Source organism: Phalacrocorax carbo, chromosome 7 (assembly GCF_963921805.1).
Source record: "Phalacrocorax carbo chromosome 7, bPhaCar2.1, whole genome shotgun sequence".
Lineage (NCBI taxonomy): Eukaryota > Metazoa > Chordata > Aves > Suliformes > Phalacrocoracidae > Phalacrocorax > Phalacrocorax carbo.
The window spans coordinates 25,473,738-25,491,892 of NC_087519.1; the positions used below are offsets into that span (position 1 = coordinate 25,473,738).

Consider the following 18,155-nt stretch of genomic DNA (forward strand, 5'->3'; position numbering starts at 1 on the left):
GGTTTTTTTAAGCTACCATGGACATTGCTACTTTCCTCTGAACCTTAACCGTTTTGGGGCAAACATCCTCCCAGCACAGGCAGGTTCAGGCCCCTACCCTCGCTTAGTCCCTGTATCCCCATACAGGGGTGGGGGATGTGCTGAAGCCCCTGCAAGGGCAGTAGCAGGTTGTGTGATGGGGTCCTCAGCCAGTGGGGACGAGTGGCTGCTCCTGACATTTGCTGCATGCGTGTGTGAACTTTGGGGGGGCTACACCTCATTTCCAGCACTACCTCCTTCAGCACGACTCCATCCAAGTCCCCCAGCCCCAGCTGGAGCCCGGCTCAGCTCCTCCAGTCTCCTTTGTCCCTTCTGCCCTGCATGGGAGACAAACATGAACACAAGCTGCCCTAAATACAGGTTGATTAACAAAAATAAATTAGTGTTCCTACTCTTAGCTCTACAAATACCACTACGTTTCACTTTGCACTTGGGCAAGTGGAGGCTGGTAAGGGGTGGCTGGGGAAGCTGTTGGGCTCATGCCAGGATTCCAGGAGCCACTTCCTCACCTTCATTGCTCACCAGGCTGGTTTCCATTCCCAAATGGCTGCCAGCCCAAGGGCATCCCCTCCAGGGTGGAGGAAGGGGTACCGCCCAGGCAGAGGGCTCTTCACAGAGGCAGCCCTTTGCACGCTGATCCCATGCACATCACTTCGATGTCTAGGATGGGCTGGGTGTCAGTCCCCCATGGGGGAGTCTATCCGTCTTGCACTGGGCTGGTATCACAGCTTGTGCCGTATCCCTGCCATGACGCTTGCCACTGGTCAAGGGGCACCCAGGGATGCCAATTCCTCTGAGCACCAGCCTCCAGGCACCACTGCAGGTCCCTACTTCCCCTCACAAAAGCCGCAGAGGCACCCAAGGCAGCCGTTGAGGATCTGGAGGGAGGCCAGCACCATCTCGGTGGCACTGATAAGCAGCAGGAGGGAGAAGAGGCCGACGTTCCAGGCCACGATGCCCACTGGCTCCAGGCAGATGCTCCACATCTGACGATCATACAGGTAGTTCTCTGCCCTGCGCAACAAGGAGAGGAGGCGATGCAAGATGTTATGCTGTGGCAGGTCAGGAATTGCATCACTTTCTGCCATGGAGGTGTGCCCCAGGCGTCCTGTCCTTCATCCTGAGGTTGAGTGGGGTCAAGCAGGGTGATGGGGGTGGAAAGCACCACGTAGAAAGCCTTAGAAGGTGAGGACCTCTTGAGCTACCAGGGTCTTGCATCACCACCAGCAAGCCCACCCACCATAAATAACACTGATTTAATTACCAATAGGCTGACAAGGTGGCATTGGCAATTCAACCCCACTGCCTCACCTGGCATCAGGCTCCTGGCTGCTGCCATCCAGGAAGGGGTAACCCCAGAGTGTGCCCTGTCCACGGCTGTGCTCAGAAGCGTTGTAAAAGCAGAGGGGTCCATTGGTCAAACCCACCCCAGAGAGGACGAAGCAGGCGGCAGCGCCCAGCAGCGCCATCTTGGAGAGCACGGCAGAGATGAAAGCCTGTGGGCAGCACCCAGCGAGGGTGGGGGGACAGGACCAAAAGTCAGGGAGGGCTCCAAAATGCACCTGCACGTTACTGGCAGAGTTTGGTGATGGGACGAAACTCCCCTCCCTTTCACCCCAAGGGGCTCCAGCCCGAGGAAGCTGAGGCTGAGAATGGAGCCATTGCTGGGTTGTTTTAACCTGGGCAGAACGGAGCAGGGACAGACAGGGAGTAGGGGTAGGCAGGGATCTACCACACAGAGCCCATGGCAGCATGCAGGGAAAGCTCTGTCCTCAGGGAGGTGGCACCATGCAGCAACCCACCATGGGAAAGAGGGCACCCTGCCACATCCCACCACAGGGCCACAGGACAGATGGCACCCTGCCATTATGGAGCATGGGAGAAGGGGCACCCTTCCACATCCCACAACAGGACCAGGGGAGAAATGGATCCATGCCATGTCCCACTGCAGGGCCATGGGAGAGGTGGAACCCTACCACATCCCACCCTGGGGCCACCCGCCATATGCCGCTTGGGCCTGCTTTGGCACAGGGGTCCTGGCCCTGCCTTACATTGCAACGGGTGCCGCAGTCAGAGCAGCCGGCGCATCGCCACCCCACTGCCGTGATATGGGTTGCTGCCAGCAGCACCTGTGGGAAGGAAAAAGCAGGTGGGGGATGAAGGGGAGCCACCTGCTCCATCCCTTCCTCCCTCCTCCACAGACACGCAAGGAAGGACAAGGACACAGTGGAAGCTGCGATACTCACAGCAATGCCGCCTCCCCAGATGCCTGGCATGGCCTTGGCATGCTTGCTGATGTGTCCCTCCGCCAGGTACTTTGATGCCCCACCAGGGAAGAGCAGGAGGATATTGGCTGCCATGGAGAGTGTGCCCAGCACCAGCAGGCAGGGACCCACAATCCGGCTGCACTTCCCCACACACATAGCCACCCTGCATGGAGATGGGGAGGAAGAGGAGAGAAAGGGGCTGCCTTCAGACCTGCAACACCCCACAGCTCCCCCACCTCAAACCCGTCTCACAGCTATGGGTGGACAGGAGTTTGCTGGTTCATGCTTTTGGGTCTCAGCCTACCCCATCGGCACTGCCCTTACTCGAGAGCAATTTCCAATAGAAATCCTATTTTCCACTTGCCATCTAATTAATTAAATATTAAAAATAAATTCAATGTTAATACCAACCTACTACTACTGAACAGTTTTCCTGAGGTTGAGTATCATAGAAGGAGAAGCCCAACTTCAGACCTGCTAATATTTCTTTGCCAAATGGGCAAGGGAGTTTAAGACAACAGCAGGTCCTGCACTGAGTCTTGAAACCTGTGTGACTCGCAGGGTCAGCTCCTCCTAAATGTTACGGCAGGAAGAAGTCCAACCACCGTGCCTTGGTTTGACTTTGAGTGCTTACAAAGAGGAGGAGGGAGCCAGGAAAGGGCTGAAATCCTTGGACAAGGACTCGTGAAAGCACGTCAGTCTTCAGTCAACAGCAACTCCATCCCCATTGCACACCAGTCCTACCATAGGTCTGAATATGCTGGCACCAATTAAAGTTAATTAAGAAAAGGTTATCACCTATCCTCAGGCAAGCCATCCAGCTCTTCTGGCACTTTATTAAGTTATCAGTTCACCTAGAAATTGCCTATCTCCAGGTGATACCTTATTAAAAATTAGCTCTCCCTGTTCTCTACCTGCAAGGCAGGGGATGCCCATCAGTTGCCCTGGGACCACTGAAAACAACCTGGTTCGCTGTTGTCCCAGGGCTTCCCCAGTTCCTTCTACTCTGTGTTCATTTTTGCTTCAGCTTGGTTTTACACATTTTCCCCTTTCCCAGCCGCTTGCAACCTGTTTTGCACAAGCTATCTGACCTAAGCTGCTTCTCATACCAGCTAATTTATTTCAGGTTTGCCCTGGCTTTGCAGAAGCAGAAGTGAACAGGCGCCATGTGGTTGTTTCCATGGGCAGAGCTGCCTCAGCTCTTCCCATGCATAGGAACAGGGAGGAGCAGCTCAGGCTGCACGCCCAACTCCTGCACAGCCCGAGAGGCCAGAAGGCACCAGCTCAACAAGGTTTCGCAAAGCTGCGACCTGCTAGAGACCATCCATGCCAGCCCCAGCAGGCTGCTAGGGGCCAGGGAGGGCTGGACATGGAGGAACAGGGCTGCAAAACCCTGCTGCATGGAGAGGATGCAAGCCAAGAAGCCCGAGGTGGACCACCAGCTCCACCCATCCTGGAGCTTCACTGCCCCTCTGCTTTCTACCCTCCCCACCTTGGTTATAAGGAATTTAGGGCCTCTCGCCCTCACTGTGGTGCCACCTGCTGTCCAGGGACTGTGTGTAGTTTTCCCCCCAGAGCCACAAGCACCCAGTGCTGAAGTTCCACTTCCCCACTTCGGAGGACCTTCCAGAATAGCTCTTGCTCCTCTGTTGCTCACAGCATGGGCTGCTTTCACCAGTTAGAGGCTTTTGTGGCCTTCTGCAAGTCTCCCCTTAACCTTTCCAAAGATTCTTCCCCTCCACCACTGCCCTCTCCCTGGGGAAGGCAGGAGGCCTCCTTCCCCCAGGAAGCTCTCCAAGACTTGCTGTCCCCCTGACGCCCCCTTTGAGCAAGAAGCAAGTTTGCATTAGCCACTTTCTTCTACCTCAGCCAATACAGACAAAAAAACCCTTGTGTAAGAGGTAAAGCAAAAGTACAGCTGAACTGGTCTCTGTTAGGACACTTGAAAGAAAGACTCCCTTCCTGCCAGCACATCTCCATGGCCAAAACTAAGGGGATTCAAGCAAAGCCCAGGGAACCTGTCCTCCCGCCTTCCTGGCTTACCTGGGAGCGATGCCACGTGGAGCCAGCAGCACCCACCCCTTGGATGAGCTCTGTCCTGGAGGCATCACCCATGGACGACTATTTATGGTGCCCTCATCATGCATGTGTTCCATGACTTCCTCCTCCACCCCAGGGTCCACCCACTACATCAGTCACGATCCTTCCCTATCCTACACAACCAGCGGCTCAAAAGGAAGAATGACTGTCCTGCCTGAATGAGGCAGCATCTGCCGGCACTGCGGCTCATCCGTCGTTCAGTTATGCCCCCTTTCACTGGCTGAAGCCGCGAGTCCACCAAAACATGCACAACTTCAGATTTTAAGGCTTCTACCAGTCTGCCCTAAACGCCTTGACTGACGCCCAAGTAACAAACACCATTTCTCCTGGAAAAACCTGCAACGACTATGTAGGGAGAACATTTTCCTCCCTCCTCCGCAGCCCACCCCAAACACTACCATTCTGTCACCATGGGTCCACGTACTCCGCCAAGGGCTTCTTCCATCACAATTCACATTATTTCCCTTGTTGTACAAGAGCTTCGTGTGTGGGTGCTGAACAGTTCAGGTTTGCCTCTTCTAATTTTTACCTACAGGAGGGAGCACACTAACATTTTAAAAGAATATTCTCATGTCTCAGCTAGTTCCTATCTCCTGCCCTTTCCTTCCTTGCCCGTGGCCCAGCTATTCCTCCAGGCGTTGAGCATACCCCCATTACATATATATCTCACACCTTTGTGATGACATTGAGAGTCCAAGGTTTTTTCTGGATATCTTAATTATTGCAAGTCATCAGACACCAGCATTTCAAAGTCCTATCTGGGGTGCAATGCAGAAGCTCCTCTTCTGTCCCCACAAAGAAGGTCTTATGGTAGCAACTCCAAGATGGGAACAGGACCAGGAGGACATGACCTCTGTGTCTGAGAACAGGTGACAGAGAAGCTGTAGTACAAAAAATGGAGCAGTTTTTCTTGCAGAGGAGTTGCAGTCAGAGCAAACAAAGAGGAGAATTGCTCATGGGCTGGGCAGGCAAAAGGAAGAATATTCTCAAAGAAGAGTCTGGAGAAGGTTCATATTCCTCATGCGTTCATCACGAGGACCTGAGGCACATCAGCTGCTTGGGACGTGGGCTTCCCTGTCTGCCACAGGAGGCGAAGCATAAATGCAGCTATCGTATAGCCCTGATACAGTCTTGCTCTGACACAGTAAATAAGAAAAGCAGCTGGAGTACTACCTTTTGGTTTATAACCCAGCTTGCTCTACCTAGGGTAACGCACACGAGTAGGATTTGCCAGCACATTTCAGAGGCTTTTCCTGCTTTCAAATCAACAAGTACGGGACTGTCGAGAATATAAAACCTGCTTTAAGTACAGCATGCCACTCACTGTCCATCAGGAGAAATAGAAAATGGAGTTGGAGTCCTTGAGTGCCTCATGGAAAAAGATGAATGGGTGAGGCTGGGTTACATCAGCCAATTCCGTTTTTCTAGAAAAAAATAAGCTGGGAGGAGCAGATTATCTGAACAACAATAGTTCCTCTGAAAGGAAAATCAGAGTTTGCACCAGCACATAAATCCCTGTCTTATTCTTAAATAACATGAATCGATCTCTAAAAAGCAGGCAGCAGTAAAGGTGAAACATGTAGGACATGTAGGGCAGCATACTGCTGAGAATAATCTAATTTTTCCTTCCTATCTTTTTTTACTTAGAGAGGAAGCATTTTTCACTCTGCTGGAAGAAAATATTTTGCAACCTTATCTTGTGCTCTTTTCTACGTCATGGCAATCTGAGCTTCCTACGTTGCCACACACATGATCTGGTCAATCATCTCCTACAGAAAATCCCATGTCATTCAGCGTGAAGCATCAGGGTGAATCTTTTCCCCAGGATCATTGATCTTCCCCTTACACCCACTCCAGCCCAAGTCTGTAATAGTAATAATAATACTAAAAGTCTAATTTTAGCCCTGCACAGCTTCCCAAGCACCGTGAGCGGCTGCATGCCTCCCCTTCTCGCATGAGAATTTAATTACAAAAGCATCAGCATGGCAATTATGGGAAAGTAACTTGCTGCCAAGTCGCCCGGCCACTGTGTTGCCACAGCACGGTCCCAGGCAAAGCAATTCTGGCTCAGCAAGGTCCTCTGCTAACTCCTTCTCTGACACTGGATTGCGGCTGAAAAGACACCAGCCACTTTCATCCTAGTTGTTCCGTGTCGCTTTATCCCGTCACACTTAGAAGGCTCTGCTTCTCCGGTCCATGGTTCACAGGTCATGTTTGGCAATGGCTCTTTCTGAACTTTAAGGTCTGGGAGATTTTTATAACCAGTGCCTCTGCTCTCTTACCCACGCTCCCCTGCTCTTTGTTTCCCCAAACTCCTCTGAGGAAATTGCACAGCAGTTGGGGTTTCAAGAGCTGTTTGGCTTCAAGAAGCATCAAAGAGGCTGAGCTGAGTTTCAAATGGCGAGATGAGATTGAACCATTCCGTGCCAAACAAACCTCTGCCTCGGTCACATCCAGAGGATTCTCAGCTTGATTCAGTGGTCTCTCCCACTCCTCTCAGTAGCATCTGCAAATCTATTTCTGCCACTAGCTAGCTACGACTTCTCCGAACTCAGGTGTGGGCACATTTGCTGCCAGTGGTGATCCCCTTAGACCAGCCCTGCATGGAGTTTGTGGCTAGAACCCAGACTGAAGAAATACCAACATGATGCTGCTAGACAATATGGCATTTGCTTTAACTTCTTTATGAATTTCACCTGATTTACTACTTCAGATGAGATAAACGAACCCAGTCAAAAGTCAGAAGGAATCTGCAGAAAGGAAAAATACATAAAATAAAACCAAAAGGTATCTTGAGTCTATCCTGTAGTTCCTTGTCCTGCAGACTATGATGAAAAAATATTTCCAACTCAGTTGGAATGGGAAGTATTTTCCTAAGCTGCATGAAGAGATCAGGCTGTTTTACAGCCTCGAGAGGCACACGAGCAAGTCTTCATCACAGAAACTGGAATTGTCCAGTTAACATAGTGAAAGGGAGAGGTGCACATGCCAAAAACTAAAGAGCAAGTCACTTCCAAGATACCCCTGGAAAGGCACCCAGAGCAACAGCCTTCTCCAGGGCTTCTCTGGAGGTAAGTCCCTCCAAGGAGGGCGTTAACTGCAGAACTTGGACAACCTCCTTTGAGAAAGTTTTGGGTTTGGATAAGCCAAGCACAGCACATTTGCCGTCCCCTCCAAGGCATGCTGGAAATCAGTCACAAGGAACATTGGTTGAAGATTTTAGCATGACTGTTGGCACAGTCACCCTGTTCCACAACTTTTTGGAGAGTTCAAACAGGGCAAGACCAGGGCAGTGGCTGAACTTACTGCTTCAGTGGAGACCCATCTATAGTGAGGAACACAAGGATGATCCTAGATCAGTTTCTTAAGCTTTCTACTGAAGTCAGATACTTTGTTGTACCATATTGCAAACACGATTCAAATTCAGGCAAGCTGTCCTTGAGGGCTGGGTAGACCTGGAGCTAATACCTAAAATAACCCACACATGGACTTTTTCAGCTGAGCTACAGCTGCTGCTACTTAGTTTGTGAAGAAAGTCAATGTCAATGAAAGCTGCTACAGCCAGGATAGGAAAATCGCAAACTTCCCAGAAGTTCAACCGAAGCTACAACACCCAGACCTATTCTGCCAAGTTGAGAGTCACAAACCAGGAGGCAAAGGAAAAATAAAAGTACTCAGTCTGACAGTTTTGCTAAAAAATCAGATACACGCACACACACACAGGGAACTCAGCTTGATTTTCTTTCCTTCTACCCCAGTAACCTTAAGGAAAAAAACTTAGAAACTCTCCACATAATGCAGGGACAGACTTTCATTAGAACTAAAACAAAAAAAATCCCAAACCCAAAAACCAAGACATGAAGAAAGCTACTGAAAACAGTTCGTTTTATTTCCAGGATCAAATATTACAATAGGACATTTACATATATTTATAAAAAAATGCAGCAGTTGTGTATATAGATCAGAGGTTTCCTTGAGTTTGGTCCCTCCCAGCACAGTGAGCTGAAATCTTCCAAATTAATCCTCTCCCTCCTCCCACATGAAGCCACCATCACTGAAGAAAAGAAAGTGCCTACCATAAAAACTAACAGGCAAAGTCATAATTTTGAAACTGTAAGTTCACCAATTAGAGGAAACAGCCTCATTTAAAAAAAACAAAAACAAAACCAAAAACAAAAAAGCACCTATCCTATAGTCTGGTGCCTTTGATGAGGCACCACTTCTGAGTTGAGTTTTACCCAGATGTTCTTCATACAAATCTGTTCTATAAAATAGCACCTCGTCCCCCTGCTCCATGTACTATCTATCCTTCTATATCTTAAAGTCTCAGCACCATTAACAAGCAGTTACGAAATTACTTTTCTCTGTACTGCAGACACTCACAGTAATTAACGACAGTGACCAAATCCCAAACTTCAGCCATCACTTATAATATTCCCATGTAAAACAACAGAAGATAAAACTGAGGCAAGTTGAGGCACTGGTGTAAAGTGCCGCATTCTCCTATTAAAAACACTTGCATGTGTGTGTATATATATATATGCATATACATATGGCTATATTTATTGGGAGCGAACAGACACTAAGCATCTCACGGACAAGAGGAGACTAGAGTAAAAAGTCATCCTGTACAACATCACAGAAAGGGTATCCATTAACCTCGCTGGTTCAGAAGCATATGGCAGAGTACAACCAAACTGTGGCAAGATCTTGGGCTCGGGCAGGGGAAACCTTGGCAAGACTGTCTCTTCAGAATGTAAACCAACAGACCTCAACAGCCTGCTGTCAAACTCGTTCAGATCCACTCCAAACATGCGACCGCGGATATTTCTAAATACGCAGATGGCCAACATAGGGCTCAAAACATGACTTTTGTTTTGCCTTTAAAACAGTTTCTGTTCCATTTATAGAAAATAATTTCTCTTAAAGGGTGGGGGAGGGGCTGCATTCAAATGTATTAGAATAGCTGGACAAGGCACACCCAGTCTTTATAGGACTGAGACTTTGCACTTCACCCATCTAAAGCACACCTCTGCTACACCTCCTCCTCTTGGAATACAGGACCACTTATTTTTTACTAACTTGATTAGAAGAGATTAAACAAGAAGGTAGTGATATTTACTAAAAACTAGGAAGGGATAAAAATTAAATTATTAGTTCCTGAAATCACATGTGTCTTCCCATTCACATGGACATTCCCACACAGGTCTCTATGTGGTTCAGAAAAACAACCACCAACACCACATTTTATGCATCTCCACAGCGTTTTGTACCTGATGAAATGCAGCCCAAGTGATGTCTTGGCCTCAAAAGAAAATTGCTTTTAGTTTAGCCTTTGTTGCTCTTGAGCCCTGTGAACAAGCTCGGTGCTCCAGCAAGAACAGAAATTTGAGAAATCAGGCTCTTCAGCAGTGAGGTTTATTTATTAAAGTATGTAATAAAACCAGCTGCCAGTTTCTGCAAGGGTACAAACCATAGCACCAGTAAAAGTGGAAGCTGGTATAAGCTGGTGCAGATAAGAATATAAATTTGGTAGTCTTTAAAAAACAGGGCTATGAAATTCACGGACCATGTGTAACGCAAGCTGTTTGCAGCAGTGAACAACAGACATGCTTTACAGACGAGAGGTGTTATTCTCCTGTAATAGCAAGGCAGTAGATCTAGTGATCTCTGGAAAGTATGCTGATGCAAAATTGCTGCTGAAATCACTTAGAAATAATGGTACCTTTGGATGCCTTTTTATAGACAACTATATTTTACAAGGCTATTACGCGCATACACACTTAACAGCTTTCATCCACCACAGCACAGCTGACTGACACGTGTGCTGCAGCACTGCTTTTATTTGGGTTGGGAAGAACGGGGAAAGAGAAGAGCCACATGCAGGGATGCATATTTCTTAAAAGTTTTTTTTTTTCTCTGCCTCCTGCTCACAGACCAACGCAAAACTAAACTGAAAGAAAAAACACATCATGCCACAGAAACAAAACAAAGAGGCTCATAATTTTTTGGAACAGAACAAACTACTAGGAACTGCAAGACAGAAGGAAAACAAAAACCCCATTTTCAGTGTAAATCTTCCATTTCACATTCTTCTTTCCCTGTTAGGTTGTAATATTAATATTTTTCTAAAAACAACATCAAGAAGGAAAAAAATGAAACAAGGGCAAAACACTCCTGGTGCTGCTACACCAGCAGGCAAAGCCATTTACCATGCTCAAGAGGCATGTTTCTTGATGGTTTAATACACTTGGAGCAGCCAAGCGCAACATTTGCTTCCTCATGAGAGGTGACCAAGCTGCTCTTGGCGTAACAAAAGCAACAAAAAGCTGACGTAGGGCTCCCAGTTTTGTTTTTGATAGCAAGATGATGAGTGTAAGGCTACTCGTTTCCTTATTGCTGAGCAGAGAAGAAAGGAAGGAGTTGTCAGCTGCCCGCTGCCCTGCAGCTCACATGCTTAGCTCTGAAAGAGGGGGTAAGAAAGGAACGTACACTGTGTGGCACCACACAGCGCACGATCTATCCAGCAGCAGAACCAATGGAAGAAGTTCATGCTCCTGCCTGCAATGCAGTTTCCCCTCTTCCCCACTACTGGTACAGTTGTTAGTTATTTTATATCAATTGCTTCAACACGTCAGGGGCTAGCCCCATGTACATCAGTACAACTAGGGCACTGGGGCAGGGGGGAAGAGGTACCAATAAAACAGGCCTGGGACTGAAGAGTCAATTTTGTATGTTTAATTAACTGCTAGAGAAGTTCATGTGGAACAATGTTCCCAGAGCAGATACAAACCCAAGCCTGTCCAAAACAAGTCGCCCTTCCACCAGCAAACACAGCCAACCAGCAACAACTTCAGAGAGGAATCAGGGGAACCACAAAGGGTCCCTGCCTTACACTGGCAGGAGCAGGCTGGAGAGCAGGAAAGGTCAACACGCTCCCGTTCCAGCCTGCCCAAGGGACACGAAAGGGCTATCTGTACACATGTTGGGTACTGCATCCTGTTGGCAGCCTGCCTGAATTTTCTTCTGGCTAACCACAGAACAAGAGGTAATGAGTTTCAAGGCAACAAACGTCAGAGTGAGTTATTTCAACTAGGTGGCTAAAACTACTTAAGGAAGTATCAGACCTACACAGAAAAGGTTTCCTTCTGTCCTGCTCTCTCATACGTCCAAGTCTAAGTTATGAATCTGGATATCCTAGAAACACAAAGGAACATTCTGTCTAGAGGTGACACTGCTGCTTCACAGACCAAACACAACATGACCCCTCCTCTGCTGGCCTTGTAATTCTCTTCCTGATGCTGGGAAGCAGCCTCCACGACAGGGTCTCTTTACAAACCAAAAATGACATCTGATGTCACATCAGCCATTGATCAGGAAACTGTGGTCAGATTTTGCTTTCCCGATACTGCATCTTGTAGTAGAATGCAAAATAGGTTTTCTGTAGAAGGGAGATGAATTTATACAAGTGTATGATTACATGTGAAACCTCAATTATGAGCAGAAGACAGCTGTGAACTAATATTATGATGGGGAATGGGGAATGCAAGACATTTTCTGTGATTTACTACATTTAAAGACTCCAAAGTTTGCAGGCTAATATGAAATTAAAGGCAAAATATCTTGAAAAGTTTTAGTCCATGGTAAATTTGTGACCACTGAAGTATTTTTCTTTAACAAGTATAACCATCTGACAGTTGCAGAAAAAGTTAGCAGTTATGGCAGGTCTCACATGCCTTATTCCTCACTGATGAAGAGCATGCTAAACTGAGTTCTGAGCTGTCAATATACAAATTCAACATTCACCTTGAGGATGGCTGGGTTAGTTAACTTGTATCCCACTGTAATACCTACTGTAACACCAACTGATCAACAGTTCAATGTCTACAGAAGACACTGGAAAAACAGGGCACTCTGCATGGCCCAGTGTACATACAGGATACATCTGCATGACATCTGGTGCCAGCTTCCAGAGCTGAAAAGAAATCCTAAATAAAGGAGTAGTTTTCCATACAGCCTCCCAGACTTAGAAGCAAGTGACAGTAGATTAACATGAGCATAGAATAAAAAGCAGCCTAGAGCATTCAAGCCACCAGGCTGTGAAGTCTTTTATAAAGCACTAATTCATTCCATGGTTTGACAAGGCTCTGTATGTTTTTAATTAAGGAAAGAAATCCTGCCTAGACCTTGGGGTCCTGCTCAATCGCAGTCAGTGCTCTAAAACCCCTGCAAAGCTACTCACTCCTGGAGAAAACAGAACACCATGCAAAGAAAAAAAAGCCAACCTTCCATCAGCACCTGCAAAATCCTGAGAGAAAGGAAAAAGGAGACACTATGGGGATGTTTGGGAGAGGACAAATGGAAACCCCACCTACGCCTACCAAAGAGTCAGTTCTGCTCCAACAGTGGCTTTCTCTTTCTTGCAGCTTTCCCTCTATATGTCATTCATTGCTTGACCCAAAGTATAGCTAGGGTTTGTGTTTTGGTTGGTTGGGTTTTTTGTTTAATTGTCCGCTGGCAGCATTTAAAGGAGGAGGAAACCATGCATGCAATCTAGAAGCCTTTAAATTAGATGGAGGCAAGGTTTCTCACCACAGCTCAACCCAATTCCTTCCCAAAACACAAGTTTTCAGAGCACTAGGTAAGCGAACCCTTAAGAAGGCTGCAAGGTTAATGGAGACCTTTTGTGCAGAGAAATGAAACAAAGGGAAGACTGTACTTAAGATTACACTCTCTCCTTACAGAGAGATGACTCAGTGCCTTATCACACACTATTTTCAAAAATAAATTAAACAGAACAGATTGAAAAATAGCAGCAAGAAGGGTATGTGTATTATGGCCACTCCAAGCCCCAGCATACTGGATACACGGATCACTGTTTTACTTTATTCCATGGAAACAAAGGGAAGACATTCTTCCCAATGCTCTCCACAGGGCCCAGGTTGAGGAAGAAAATAAAACTCTGAACACTCATTTGGTCACTAGAGCAGGAGAAGGGAAGAAGAGAGAGAAGGGCCAGCCAGCTGCCTGCCTGATTTCAGCACTGCAATCCTATGACCCTCAACTGCATATTTAATGAGTTGGTGTCCCAGGCAAAGAGGAGAGGGGAGGAAGGCTGGGAGAACTCAGGCCATGGTGCTAATTCCTTTCCTGCACGAAGACAGTCTCTTGAGGACACAGGCCTGCCTCCTGTAACGTGATCTCATAGTCCAGGTGGGAGAGTTTCCTTCGAGGGAAGTTGGTGAGAAGTTCAAAGCGTTCATTGGGGTATCCTTTTGACTGCACATGTTTCACAAGAGCCTGGAGAGAAAGGCAAAGAAGTGTCATATAATTCAAGACAACACAAAAGGATGTAAAATAATATCCCATTTTCCCTTAAAAAAAGGACTTTGTAATCACACACAAAGCAAATTTTGAAATTTGCATATAGTATAAACCCTCTTTTAATATCTAATTTGACCCACACATGGTAAGAATAATCATAACAACTAATTATCAGGTGATCCCTTACCTAACTGGTTCCTCAAACAGAAGACATACATAACAGTACATTAATTCAAGCAAGCTGAATTCTACATAACACATTCAAATGACAGTAAAGAGAGTTGCAAAAAAAAAAACAATCCTTAGGTGCCCCAAAACAGAAGCCCCCTCACTTGTTTATCAGATTTTACCCTTATATTAAACCTAAAAGCCACCAAAGAAGCATTTTTGTCAGGTAACACTAACAAAAATAAATGCAGTATTTTTACTAGAAATTTAAATTTTTTGTTGCCTTCAAGAAGCATGAGGATTTGGGGTGGTCCATTTCTGGTTTTTTTTAAAGCTCTCTTTAATTCATTGTCTTCTCTGCCTACAATAGCAATTGGGGCAGGATACAGAGGGCATTGGGATGAAGAGGCATCAGCCTCATAATCCAACAATCCAAACAGAGGTATCAAGAAGAGCTAATCTTCCACGCTACAATGTCCACACTACAATGAGAGACGTTTCCCAAGTTCATCAGGAAACAGAGCAGATGAGAGCATAAAGTACAAATAGACAGGGAGAGAGAAATGGAGATTGGCAGAACAATAGGGGATACAGCAACAGAGCAAGACTTGGGCAGAATGAAGAGTCATACATTTTTAAAAAGCGGGGAAAAGACAATTAATACGTAGTAAAACAGAAAGTATTAAGGAATAAGGAGGTCCTAACAATACTGTTCACATAGTTTTGGTGGGCAACTTATGGCACTATATTAAGTGCAAGGAGGTAAGCCAGCAGCATTAAGCCTCTACTAGTAGCAATTATTCCACTAGCTTCCCCTCACTATTTAGCTGCTACGCCAGGACTACAGCAACCCAGTACGCAGAAAAAAGCAGTTGCAAACAAGCAGTTGGTAGTTACTGCCGCAGCTCACAGCAAGAGGCTCAGGAGATCACTTGGGTGGCTGTTCATTCTAGTGTTTGTGTTCCAGTAGAAAAGCTGTTGGTCACATGGTGCTGACATGACACAGGACGTGGGTTCCCGCAACAGCCCACAGCACTCTTCCTAATATTTCACATGGAGCACGAGGTCAAGGAGCTGCAGGAAGAAGTCAGGATGTTCTGCTGCAGGATGAGCAGGAAAGCAGTGGGATGCTGGCAGCAACACTGCAAGGGCAAGAACTGAGGCTTTGTGGTGCAGACAGAATGGGATGACCAGAAGCAAGATTCAAACACAGGGAGGACAGCATCTTGAAGGACAAGGTGCCCTGGAGACTCATGACCTGAGCAGCTCTCCCCTCATTTAGAAAAATTAAAAATCAGTTGCAAAACCAGTATAAAGTCTCAGCAATAAATAGGGAGGACTAACAAGTTCCAGAACGCACAACTAGACCCACTAGTCCTACTCAACAGGCCAAATCCATCAGCAGCAGTGCACGCTGGTGGAGGGGACTCCTCCTGTGGGGGACTGCGGCACCCAACTGCCAACTCTACTCTGATTCTTGGAAGCCTGCTGCTTGGCTAGAGCCAAGATCCAGGATGTCATGGACAGATTGTCAAAACTCATCAAGAAAGCTCAGCACGTGTCTGCAGTGGGCCCTTGCAGCAGCAACAGCAAACCTGGGCTTCATCAACAGAAGTATTGCCAGCAAATCAAGGGATGCAATAATGCCAGTCTGCTTGGCCACACTTGGTATACTGTGCCCAGTTTTGGTCTCTCTACATTCAAGAGGGACAAGTTAAAACTGGAGGGGATCCAGTGGAGTGCCATCAAAATTACTAGAGTATAGGACATGCCTTGTACATGAAGACAGGTTGAAGGACTTGGATTTGCTCAGCCTAGAAAGGAAAAGGCTTGGTGGGAATATCATCACAGTGTTCCAATACAGAAAAGATGAAGGCATTCCTTTCACAACGATGCACGGTGACAAGAGACAATGCACACAAGTTGCTCCAGGGGAAATTTCATCTGGATATAAGACAGGAATTCTTTACTGTTAGTGAAATTAAACTTTGGAGTAAGCTGCCCAGAGAAGTGTTGGAATATTCCTTGCTAGAATTATTCAAAACTCAGCTTGATAGGTCCCTGTTTACCTCATCGACTGTCCTGCTTGCAACAGAGGGCTAGACCAGATGATCTCCAGGGATCCTTTTCAACCTGGACTTTTCCAAGATTTGATGAATGCAGAATAGTCAGGGAAGTACCTGAACAGATATTTCTTCTGAATTCATCAAAATCCACACACAAAACTTTGGTATGAGAAGACTGTCACCCCAACCTCCTCTTTTACTTGGACTGTTCTCCCAACAGGCCTTGCAGATTACAATGCCTGTGTCTGATGAGGAATGCAAGTAACTCGGTTTGACTTTTTTCAGGCTACAAGTATGATCAAAATTCCCTTACAAACCACTGTATTTAAAAATTCAGTTGAGCTTACTGCCCTCATCTCCCCCCTACCCCACTTAAAGCACAACTTTTCCTGCACACCTTACAACACTTGGTAGACCACAAGTTATTCAGGCAACCAGTCAGTGATGTAGATGAAGGGCTGAGCTGTTGAACAGAGTGAAGTCAGCTACTTAATTGCACACAATGAGCAACTGATTATATAAAAAGGCAGTGTTGCCTTTTATGTTTTTGCCTGGGGGAAAAAAATGGATTATGGTAATATTGGAAGCATAATCACATCCTGGAGATTACAGTGTGTGAAGAAGCAGCTTTTAATTGATAACAATGCAATGATTAAAAAAAAAATTTTAAAAAAACAGCTGGTGTTGGTGGGAGGTCCACATCGTATCATCAGTTAAAACTTCTAAAGTGCAACTGTCTCCTTAAACTATTTATTTTTATAGTCCTGGACAGCTTTAAAATGGAAGCAACTAAGGGCTGAAAAAAATCAGCACAGAAATGATGCTCACAAAGAAGCAACTGAGACTCAATCTTGAACTGACTGAAATGGCTTTAAAAGATCACATGATGTGAGCAAAAAAGCTGCCTGTTCAGCTCTCCAATAAAAACTCATCTTTACCCACAAACATTGACTCACCTAAATTCCTCTGCTGACTGTAGAAAAGGCAGCAAAAAAGGAAATCATATGCCAAGATAACTACTGTAAGTCCATAAAAGGAGTCGAACCAGAAGTCATGATTATCAGGAATATACCAATATTACACCTGCTTATTATGTAAATAAATTAAGTATTCAAAAGTGCTACATGTTTAATAATAAATGCAGCTTTATTTAACAGATTGCTTTCAAAAAGCAGTTAAGATATAAAAGAGTTCTTGGAAAAAGGATTATATACTGATGAATGCTATGACAAAGCAAGAATTAAGGTCTGCAAGTAAAGCTCACTCCTACAGTAAGAGCGACACTCTGCCAGTGCTCCTCAGTCTATATATTTCAGTCCCAGGACCCCAAGTGTAGCACTGCAGGCAGTCTACAGCCTTACGCTTGGTTTTGAGAGCTGACAGTATAACAAAGGCAACTATTTTTCCTTTTATTTCAAGCAAAAGAGTTAAGGATGAGAATATGAGCTTGAGACACTACATTTCCAGAGCACTGCAGACTTGGTTATACTCTCATTTTCTGTGAGAGATGTGACACTTTTCTTCTAAATTTGCTTAAGATCCTTCTGAGGAGGCGTGCTTTTGCCTTCTCTAAGACTTCAATACAAAGCTTTTTGGTTTATTACATCAAAATGAGCTTAACTGGCCACTGTGTCATGAAAACTCACAGCTAACAGGAATATAGTGACCTCTTTACACACTGCTTCCAGATAAGCACCTGCAAAATTTTGATGGAAACACCACCCACATTGACTTCTCCAAGGTAAACAAGCCCGAAGCACAGTTGAGACACATACCCGAAGCACAGTAATTAAATAATATTTAACAAATTTGGTTTGGGAGAACTTTCTCCAAAGTCTGCTCTGTCACACCCGTCTAGAAGGGAGCGTGGAAGTATGGTGAGAGATGGAGAAAAGGAACAAAGAGTTTTGCCTTTGATTTTACTGTTGTCTGACCACATTTAGAAAAAAGAAAAAAAAACCCACACAAATGAGAGAGCTCAGAGTATCTTACAGTATTTTAATGATGAAGACAAAAGCCATTTAGAGTAATTGTTGAATGGAAACTAGCAGTTTTGGGATTAAGGAAGACACTGGAGTGTACATGCAACCCAAGCAGCAATGGAAACATACAGAGCCAGCAGCGTCTGTTTATCACGAGAGAGGAACAACAAGGAAGAAACACAACAGAATGACAGTTGCAAGCACTCCCT

The 18,155-nt window shown here is 45.8% G+C and overlaps 2 protein-coding genes across 5 annotated transcripts in view; both read right to left on the bottom strand.

Moving 5' to 3' along the window:
• Positions 1–51: 51 nt before the first annotated feature.
• On the bottom strand, positions 52–6,250 carry TM4SF19 (transmembrane 4 L six family member 19). The gene is made up of 4 exons (XM_009505173.2): positions 2,286–6,250; positions 2,091–2,168; positions 1,351–1,535; positions 52–1,053 (listed from the first exon to the last, which is right to left on the bottom strand). Exons 1-4 carry the CDS (start codon positions 2,460–2,462, stop codon positions 867–869), a joined length of 627 nt encoding a protein of 208 aa, XP_009503468.2. The 5' UTR covers positions 2,463–6,250; the 3' UTR covers positions 52–866.
• A 2,024-nt stretch (positions 6,251–8,274) lies between these two features.
• The window catches only part of UBXN7 (UBX domain protein 7), a 31,380-nt gene continuing 21,499 nt past the window's right edge, over positions 8,275–18,155 (bottom strand). For all 4 annotated transcript variants that reach the window (XM_064457078.1, XM_064457076.1, XM_064457074.1 and 1 more), the window contains one exon: positions 8,275–13,706. In XM_064457078.1, the coding sequence (XP_064313148.1) occupies positions 13,545–13,706 (162 nt within the window). In that variant the 3' untranslated portion in view covers positions 8,275–13,544. The remainder of the gene's footprint in view (positions 13,707–18,155) is intronic.